Raw genomic sequence first — 10,766 nt, forward strand, 5'->3', positions numbered from 1 at the left:
CAAATCTAGACTCAACTTTGATGTCTTTTCAATATCCTGTGTGACACAAAGCAATATGTGCACAAAGACCCATTACTCTGTACCTACGTATTGTGGTTTTCTCAAAGAAATGCATGTGTGTAATTGAATTGTAAGCTGAACTAGCCACTTGATTTGTGGAATATGACTTTTACTCGAAAGAACAACTGTTTCTTTTTAAATATTTGAGTATGCATAATCATTTCTTTTTATCATGAACAAAGGAAGCCTGACACTTCCAGGAAAACAACAATATATGTTACTAATAGTAAAATTTGAGCTTTCGAGTAAAAATTCAAATTTGGAAAACTTCTAACCATCACGAACAGGTTGAGAGTCATATATTAAAGACTTTTATGATAAATTCCTTATCAGTTACACCAATAATTTTGAAATGATCAGTGCTGATATTTCTAAATCAGGAATAGGTAAAAAAATTCATTACGAATGCAAGATAAATGTATTTTTATGTAACACAGTATGAAAAGTTTGCCGATAGGGTTTCACATTCCACACTGCAAGTAAGTCTTAAGAAACTGCCACTGTGGACTTCTGGTGTAGTAGGCAAACAATTTCTCTATTAACCCACTCAAAAAATCTGTGCAAGGATGGATTCTGCTTGTATATTTTAGCCAAAAACACAACATATTGCAATATATTGCCCAAGAAGATTTGAGAATCCAGCTGTATTCTACTGAGCTAGATATTAAAGAGATTTGTAAAGACATAAAATAATGCCACTCTTTAATTTTTAGTTAGAAAAATAAACTTTTTAAAAATAAAATAAAAATGTTATATGTTTAAAATATAGTTTTAAAATGAATTAACAAATATTTTTAATTTCCTCAGTTTTACTGCTAAAAATGGTAAACATCAATAGATAAGACACGCTTACACAAAGTCTCCAGGGGTGTCCTTGACAATTCTTAAGAGCATAAAGGGGTCCTGAGTGTAGCAAGTTTGAGAATTATGGCCTGGTGACTACCTGAATGTATAAGATTGCTTCCTTCCATTTAAACACTAAGCTCCATATCAGAACACCCACCTAAATTCCTCTTTCCTTGTTGAGTTTCCTAACAGTTATCAATTCATTTGTAGAGCAGAGATAATTATTATGTTCTGACCTGAGTTCAGTTAATGAGCAGCATCAGATTTATTAACTCCCTTCATTTCCTCAGCTTTTCTCTGGTGATTTATTCCCAAGTTATAAAGACATATGTTCTGATCTTAGGTCTTCTACCATCTCATTCAGCAAACATGTATGGAGCACCTACTATACATCAGGTAATATGCCAGGGTCTGAAATAACAAAGACCAATAAAACAAAGCCCCTGACCATCATGAGGTCCAACCAAGTTCCTAAGTTGCATATTCCTATGTAATACACATTAAAAGATAAATGCTTACTGAAGTACATATATCTATTTTTTGGTGAAGCTAGAAAAATGGCACAAACTTTACATGACCTATTCTAACATAATCAAGACTATCTAAGCTCTTCTGAGAACATTAAGAGACAAAATAAAAAGGTAATTAATCTTGTGTCTGAAACCCAAACACAGTCTTTCAATGACATTACTACCAATGCCAAATCTTTGGATATAACAAGTAGCATAAGTGAAGGTGTATAACTGGACAAATCTTTGGAATGAACAATATCAGAGTCATAGTCATTAGCCTCTTACCCCAAATGTCAGAGCTAGGAAAAGAATGCAGATGAAATTGTTTCTCTTTTACCCGCTGACTCTCTGCCTGCCCATGGAATGTGATCAGCATGACTCTGCCAGAAACCTGAGTAAGCAACCCAGACTCTTATCAGTGTACATGAATAATTTTTTAAAATGCACTGGACAAAGTCCAATTAAACAAACAATTTAAAAATCACCTTTGATAACAAGAGGAAATGTATAACTTATTTTTGCAGAATCACAGTAAATTAATTGTTTGAGCAGAAGGAAAAAAGCACTTTATTGTATACACTTGAAAAATCCAACCAATAATAATATGAAATTCTAGCTCACAACCACTGCTTTCAATATTCTTTGGAGAAACACATTTGCTTTTCATTTTCAAAGTGGTTGGATCTTGAGAACTCAAATTGGGTTTACAATTTCAGCACTTAAGTTCACAGAAGATATGCTGAATTTTTTTAATTAAAAAAATCATGACATTGAATTCTCCCCAGATTTTTAAATGAATGGAATATAGTAAATATAAATGATAACTTTTCATATTGGTGTTATTTGACTTATAAAAAGTAATAAACAGATCATCCCCTATTAATAACAAAATTACTTATAAATATTTTTAATCTTCTTGCCTGTTGCAGAGGCAGCACTATTTAATGCTTTCTTGCTAAGCCAATCTTTGCATAGCTAATGGGTAAATAAAAAAGACACAATAAATCTAATGATAAAACTGAATATTTATTCTCATTCTCCATAGTATTCTAATAAAATGTACTACACTGAACCAAACAACAGCATCTAATAACATAATCTGTTTTACAGTTTAACAAATTCATCTAAAGTCTGGAATGACTTAATTGCATGCCTTCAATCAATATTTTGGTTTTCAAACTAATCAAATATTTTCATGTAAGTATTAATTCCACAGAAGAAAGTTAGAGACAGGATTGTGGGTTTAGAAAATGGATAACTTCAAATCAAAATTCAATTACATATAAATCATGGCCTGAGCTACACCAAATAGCTCAACATACAAGCCCTATATTAAAATATTTTTTAAATAATTATGTAAAAGAGGATATTTGGCTTAGAAATCCTTTCAGTGCTATGTATGTAAAGATAAAATTGAATTCCCCTTAGAATTATATCTCTAATTAATATGGTCCTTTAAGCCAGAAATATTCTTCCCCATCCATAGACAGACATAACCAACTATTATGAAAAAAATCACAGAGGATACAAAAATATATAATAATAATAATAATAAATTATCATTTAAAATAAAAAAAATCCCCACCTCCTCCCCCCAAAAAAGAAAAGAAGCAAGAAAACAAGCACATGAGCCTCAATTCACTTGCATGTTGTGTCTGGGTCACTGCCAAATATCACAAACCACATTTGATGTTTGTGTTTTTGGCTGAGTGACACTAGAATGTCTTTGAGGGGCCTGGGGAGGGAAAGAATGAACTTAGAAACAGCAAACAAGAGTTTTCTGGAGTATAGCTATATCATTTCTAGTTGATTATCAAAATAACATTGAAACTAGTTCAATTAAAAAGCAAATCAACGATACAAGGAGGCAGTAGCCTAAAATACACTCCAGGGAAGGCTGAGCTTGAAATTCTTTTGGCTTATGCTATGAAACACTCATTTCTTACTCACCAACATACAGAACAACATGTATCTATCCCATGGCATTGAACTCAGTATTGTCAAGAAACAATCCCTAGTCTCTGATTATTCACAGCACATTGCATGCCTTAGTTTAAGAGGGAAAAGGAAGGATTATCCTAAGTCAGAAGACAGTGTCTAAAATGTTAAGGCAGATGAAATCAGGAATCTTCCAAAACTTGGCTGAGCACATTAAAATTAGTCACTGTCTATAAAGAAACTGCCAAGACTGCTGAGGATGTGAAAGTTAATACTGTCCTGGTGTACACTGTCAGCCCATCCTCCATGGCCACTCTTCCTGAAGAGCTATGGTACAGTGCTGATTCCTACCAAAGCTCTTCATTTTGGAATAGGTCTTCTTAATTCTGAAAGTGCCCATCTTCTAGTAGACTTCCTTACTGAGTGGTATTTAGATTACCTCAGCAATTTAGCTTAGATATATGGATTTTTTCCACTCTGAGATGGCTAAAGATTTCTCCTTAGCCTTATATATTTGATTGCTATAAAGTAAAATATAAAGTGAAAAGAAAGTTTGTTGTTTAGTTGCAACCAAGATTAAAACTAAAGTTTATGTAACTCTCTGTTAGCCTTTGACAGAACATTTTTAGGTGTTTCCGTTCATAAATTTAACAATAAACAATGAAGGTAAACAATTATAGAGAGTACATATAAAGAGAATGATCTTTCTAAAAAGCAAATCAACAAATAATAAATGACTACAAAATCATTACCTCTGCTCTCTGTGTTCTGGGAAAAGCAGTTGATTTTTCTATGGCATAAACATCCACCAGGTAAAGACATGCTCCTTGCTCCCGGTCCAGAATGGCTGCAGTCTGAATTATACCAGTATGTCGTCCAATAGTAAAGAGGCGTCCAACAGTTTTTTCTTCACAACGAACTGAAACAATATAATACTCCACTGGGGCCTCAGATCCTCTGGGGCTGGCTGCTTCTATTGATATCACGTTTGTGCCAATGGGTTCTCCTTCCTTCAAAATAGTTATATATTTGGGTTGAGTAAAAACAGGTCCATCAAGGCCCTGAAGAATGATGGTCAATTCAGTGGTTGATTTCCTCCTTTCAGGCCCAAGGTCTGTTGCTGAAACTATGAGATTGTAGATCAACTGTGAAGGCACCAATGCTGAAGCCACTCTCAGGTCTCCACTATAACGATCAACAATGAAGGTGTCTGTGTCCCCATTGATGATCTCATACTCTATTTCTCCATTAGCACCTTCATCTGGGTCAGCAGCCATAATTGTTGTCAGAACAGAACCAATCACAGCTGATGGGTCTGCAGCAAGGGCGTTTTGTGATATAAACATTGGGACATTGTCATTGAGGTCTGTTACCAAAATGGTCACGTTCTTCAAAGCATACCGTCTAGTTTCTATTGGCACAGCTTGATCATTGGCTTTTACAGTTAACTCAAAGAGATTAGCAAATTCCCGATCTATTTCAGCATTAGTATATATAGTCCCTTTGACTTCATCTATGGTAAAGTGGTTGCCTCTTGGCATCTGTTGAATGATTGTGTAGGATAGTTGTCCATTAATGTCTGCATCAGGGTCATGTGCAGTCACTGAAATGACAGATGTACCAATGGGAATGTTCTCAACAACAGACTTGAAAATATCTCCAGGAGGAAAGCTAGGAGGATTGTCATTAAAGTCCCTCACATGAATAACCACTGACATTGTAGATGAACGAGGAGGTCTTCCTTGGTCTTTTGCTGTTATATTTAATTTATACAAAGACTGTGTTTCAAAGTCCAATTTTTTGGCAAGAAAAATACTCCCAGTGTTTGGGCTAATGCTAAAAGTTCCGTGGTTGTTAGTCCCAGTAATACTGTAATATAAATCAGCATTGTCACCTGAATCGGAATCAGTTGCAGTAACAGAGGACACGAGTTCACCAATTCTCATGTTTTCCAAAACATCAACAAAGAGTGTTGATTTAGGGAAAGAAGGGGTATTGTCATTTTCATCTAAAATATCAATATTTAAAGTACACGTTGAATTGAGGGGTATTGTCCCTGAATCCACTGCTTGAATTACAAGGGAATAGGCAGGTGTTGCTTCATAGTCTAATTTGCCAGTTAGTGCTACCTGACCAGAGGTACTGTCTATAGCAAACTGTCTTTCTTCATTTCCTTTTATTATAGAATAGTGAATAAGTCCATTATTACCTTCATCAACATCTGAGGCAGATACTCTTAACACTTGTGTCAGATTGGCTGCTGACTCTGATATTGTAGCTTGGTAAAAGTCTTTTAAAAATTTGGGAGCATTATCATTTATATCCTTCATGTAAACATGTACAGTGGCCTGATCCTTGAGAGGCTGAGGGAGCCCCTGATCTGTTGCTATGACTGTAAAGCTAAACACAGCAGTCCCTCTCCGCCTCATAAGAGACTCCCTGTCAAACTGATGGGTATTTGTAATTTCCCCACTGATAGCATGCAACTCAAAATCCGGCTGCACCATTTCAAAAGAATACCTTACTTCTCCATTTGGCCCAAAGTCTTTATCTACAGCACTTACTTTGCCCACAAACGACCCAGCCCTCTGCTCTTCTTCGAAGTAAAATGTGTAATTGGTGCTGTTAAAAAGAGGTCTGTTATCATTTACATCTTCTAAAATTACAGTAACATTCACAGTAGCACTAAGGGGTTCCACTGCTCTGTCAGAAGCAACAACCATTAAAACATATCTGTCTTGAAGTTCACGGTCCAGTTCACTTTTTATATACAATTGACCATCTGGGAATATGCCAAAAGCATCCCCTGTATTTCCTTCAGCAATGGTGTATGCAATTTCACCATTTGCTCCTGAATCCTTATCAGAAGCTTGTACTTTAAAGAATCGAGAATTCACAGGTTCTGACTCAGAAAGGGTGACTTCATAAGAGAGTTGGTCAAACACTGGTGAATTGTCATTTACATCATGGACATAAACTGTTAGGATGACACTAGAGGAGAGCTGTGGGACACCCATATCAGATGCCAAGATCTCTATTTGGTAGGAGCCAGCATGAACATCCAGGGGCCCAAGCAGACTAATAGTGCCATTCTTTTCATTGATAGCAAACAGGTTCTTGGGGTTTTGCTTCAGACTATAGAGTACCATGCCATTGACACCTTCATCAGGGTCCACAGCTTTGGCCTGGAAAATGCTGTGACCTGCCTGCCAATTCTCCACCACATTTACACTCTCTATTGCCTGAAGGAAATGGGGAGAGTTGTCATTCAAATCCTTAACTGTTATGTTAACCATAGTGTCTCCAGTCACTGTGCCCCCACTGGCCACTACCTTCAGCTGATAAAAGGATTGCTCTTCTCTATCAATCACATTTGCTGTGGTAAGCTGCCCAGTGACCTGGTTGATAGCAAACATACCTTTCTGATCCCCAGTAGTAATGAGATAACTGATGTTGGAATTGAGATCCATGGTGGATGCAGACACACTACCCACATGATATCCCAGCGCCACGTTCTCAAAAACCACAAAGCTGTAGGCAACCTGACTGAATACAGGTGGGTTGTCTTGAGTGTCCAATACAGTGATGGTTACTATTGCCTGGTTGGGAGATTGTAAATTGCCACCATCAGTAGCTACTATTTGCAACTGATAAGCTGTTTTTTCTTCTCTGTCTAGGGCCATTCTTGTAGAAATAACCCCACTCTGAGCATTGACCTGAAACCGAGACCTGTCCCCAGCAGATATACTATATTTGACAGTACCATTGGTACCCAAGTCTGGGTCAGTGGCAGACACAGTGGTGATGTAGCTACCTCCAGGCTCATTCTCCTTAATATGAGCAAAGTATTGGACCGGGTAGAACACAGGGCTGTTATCATTTATATCCAGAAGACTCACATTTATGCGAGCCATCGATGACTGGGGAGGGGAGCCCAGATCTGTGGCCAGAACCAACAGAGAGTAGAAGGCTTGCTCTTCTCTGTCTAAGGAGGAAATAGTGCTCAACCTCCCAGACACAGGATCCAGACGGAAGGACCTCCGGTCAGTCTCTGCCTCTTGTAAGGAGAAGTGCACTGTTCCGTTGTCACCCAGGTCCCCATCAGTTGCCCTGAGCATCAGCAGTTCTGTCCCTGTTGGGGCATTCTCAACCACAGACACATCATACCCTTCTGGCTGGCTAAATAGTGGCTTTTCATCATTCACATCTAGGAGAGTTACTACAAGCTGGGCATAGGACACCTTGGGGTGAACTCCCTGGTCCCGGGCACTTATATTCAGAACAATCTGGGAAGCAAGTTCACGGTCCAGGCCCCCAGAGGACCCAGTGGTCACGAGGCCACTATGTTCACTGATATGGAACCATCCCAGTCCATTGCCAGAGACGATGCTGTAACGCAGATTAGCATTGAGACCAGAGTCGCCATCAGTGGCAGATATCCCACTCACATAGCTTCCCGGAGGCGCCTCCTCGCTCAGGTTCACTCTGTACACTTGCTGTGAAAAGACAGGAGGATGGTCATTGATGTCATTAACAAAAATCACCAGGCTTGCCACAGAAGAGCGCGCCTGGACTGCTGCGCCAGGGGGCGCCCCGTAGTTATCAGAGACGGAAACTGTGAGGTTGTAGGAAGGGATGCGCTCGCGGTCCAAGGCACTGGCCACCTTGATTAGGCTCAGGTTCGGCACTTTGCTGCTTTGGACTTCAAAGTGGCGCTGCTCATTGCCCCCGAGAATCTGCACGGAGATGTTCCCGTTGGCCGCGGGAGAATCTGCGTCCGTCACGGTGAGCAGAGCCACCACGGTGCCCACCTGAGCGTTCTCATCTACCGAGGCGTAGCGCGAGGTGGCCGGGAAGTAGCGGAACTTCACTACCGGGTCATTGTCATTCACGTCCAGCAGCTGAATCAGCGCCTCGGCGCGCCCAGTGAGGGAAGGCACGCCTCTGTCCATCGCCTGCACCGTAAGCGAGTACTGGCGCCGGGCTTCGAAGTCCAGGGGCTCCCGCACCGTGATAATTCCCGTCTCAGGGTCCATTTGGAAGGGGGTCCCCTCGTCCTGCAGGCGATAGCGGATGTCCGCGTTGGTGCCCTCGTCCGCGTCCGCCGCCGCCACCTGGAGGACGCTGGAGCCCACCACCGCGTCCTCAGGCACCCCCGCCTGGTAGTGAGAACTGCCAAAAACCGGGGGGTTGTCATTAATGTCTTGCACAGTCACGTTTACCTGAAGGTAGCCCCGCCGCTTAGGCTCACCCTTGTCCTCCACCTCAACCAGGAGCTGGTACTGCGGCGTGACCTCACGGTCCAGCCCGCCCTTGGACACCAGATGCAGGAACGCTCCCTCGCCGCTCGGGTTCAGGGTGATGTCCAGACGGAAGCGGCCCGCCTCATTGCCACGGATGATGCGGTAGGAGCGGTGGTCCACACCGTTTGAGCCGATGTCCGAGTCGGTGGCGGTGTCTAAGATGACTTGGCGTCCGCTGCTACTGTCTTCCTTGAAAGTGACCACGATAGAGGGGTCCGGGAAAACAGGGGCGTTGTCATTGAGGTCCCGCACCAGCACTCGCACTTCGGTGGGGTAGGTGGGAGCGCTGGAAAGGACCACCAGGTTGATCACGTCGCTGGGCAGGCTCTCGCGGTCGATGGTGGAGGTGGTGTACAGGGCTCCGGTGCTACTGTTTATGGCAAACAGGGCGTGGCTTTCGCTGAGCCTGTAGGTGAAGCCCGGGCGCGTCTGGATGGTGCCTACCAGAGTGCCTGGAGGTTGCTCTTCCAGCACTTGGAACACCTGGCGCTGCTCGGCCCCGTAGACCCAGGCCTGCCCCGGAAGCAATGACAGTAGCCAAAACACTCGAAGGAGCTGAGATACTGATAGAGTGTGCAACGGGAGCCACGGGCGGCCAGTAGCCCTGTCTGGTGCTAAGTCCATGGTCCTGGCTCCCTAAAACGATGTGATAAAGAGAAGGAAGGGGTGAAGCAAACGCAATGATATTTACAGGGATTAAGGAGCACCAGCAAAGATTCAGCTGACGGCTTGGTCTGAGACCTCTGCTATTTCAAAGAACCTCCAGTCCAGCAAAAGCAAGTAGCATCAGCAAGAGGCTCTAGGTAGCCAGTTGGACGCGGAGTGCAAGAGAGATGCTGTGGCGAAAAGCGGTAGGGCATTCCGCGGGACACTCCTGTGAGCTGAGTTCCCAGAAAAGTTTCTCAAGCCTCTTATATATGCCCCCCTTTACTTTGTTTTTGAATCCAGATAGTCTGAGCGTTTTCACCCGGGTGGATGAGAGTTGGGAGAAGTTGCCTGTATCTAAGGTATATGAGGAATCATTGCAAAGAACGGTCTTCAGAAACTTTAGAACTTACCCGCAGCGAAGAACGTGAAGAGGGAGGAACAAATGTCCAAGCACAACTGCGCACCGGGGAAGGAGTGGTGGGGAACCGGGAGAATCGAATTCCTTTCCCAAAAGCTGGAGGCGATTGAATTCCTGGAGTCCCCACTCCTCAAAAACCAGGCTGCAACGCCCCTCCAACAGGGCTCCGGCAGTGGCCGCTGAGGCCCAGGCGGCGGCGTCTGCGCGCAGGCAGTTCGGGAACTGCGTTCCAAGCTCTAGCGTTCGCGCTCTGGCTCCGGTACCCGGGAGCGCTCAACTCTGCCCCTTCCCCTCCTGCAGCCGCCGCCGCCGCCGCCGCCCCTGTTGCGGCTTCAAGCCCGTGGTCCGGCACAAACAACAGCCAGGGCTCCTCGGCATTTTTCACCTCTGCCGGGGCGCCTGGCGACCCATTATTTGTACATCCAAATCGAACGCAGTTTCCCCTTTCTTCTCGGCCTCGCAGGGGTCGGGCAGAAACAGCGTGCGGTCCCCGAGTCGCCCTCCCCTCACCATGCCAGGGGGGTCGTTCTCCAGCGGCCCCAGTCAGAAGCCCACTCTAGCGCGCCTCGCCCCTGCCCTCGCTATCTCTGCCTTTATTGTCCCGTGTCAGTTTCACTTTGTAATCCACAAGGCTTTTTGTTTGGGGCGGGGGGTGGTTGGTGCCTCTCTCTCCTTCACCGTTGGCAGTGGAGACGGCGAAGTCGGCGCTAGGCTGTAGTGACGCCCTCCGCAGCTCCGGACGGCGCCTGTCAGCGCTCTCCCTCTCGCCGGCCGGGGCCGAAGGTTGGACCGCGGTGGAGCTAAGGCTCCGCGAGCCCCTCTCCACCTCCTGCCTGGTCCCTCACACTCTCCCCGCCCCTTCTCCGCCGCACAGGCATGCACACACACACACGTACACACACACACACACAGCGCGTCGCCGAAACACAAACAGAGGGGGAGGGAAGACCGCGAGCTAGAGCAGCACTCAGAAACTTTGCTCCACACTCATTGATCCCCGCACTTTAGTTCGCCCGGACTCCCCCTAGCTCCCAGTCCTGT

General features: G+C 43.9%; 1 protein-coding gene across 3 annotated transcripts in view; it reads right to left on the reverse strand.

Moving 5' to 3' along the window:
- Positions 1 to 9,463, reverse strand: part of FAT4 (FAT atypical cadherin 4) — a 175,070-nt gene extending 165,607 nt beyond the window's left edge. For all 3 annotated transcript variants that reach the window (XM_030815731.1, XM_012507642.2, XM_030815730.1), the window contains exon 1: positions 4,109 to 9,463. In XM_030815731.1, coding sequence (XP_030671591.1) covers positions 4,109 to 9,283 — 5,175 coding nt within the window. In that variant the 5' untranslated portion in view covers positions 9,284 to 9,463. The remainder of the gene's footprint in view (positions 1 to 4,108) is intronic.
- Between the last annotated feature and the right edge of the window lie 1,303 nt (positions 9,464 to 10,766).

The sequence above is a fragment of the Nomascus leucogenys genome, chromosome 7b (genome assembly GCF_006542625.1).
Source record: "Nomascus leucogenys isolate Asia chromosome 7b, Asia_NLE_v1, whole genome shotgun sequence".
NCBI lineage: Eukaryota > Metazoa > Chordata > Mammalia > Primates > Hylobatidae > Nomascus > Nomascus leucogenys.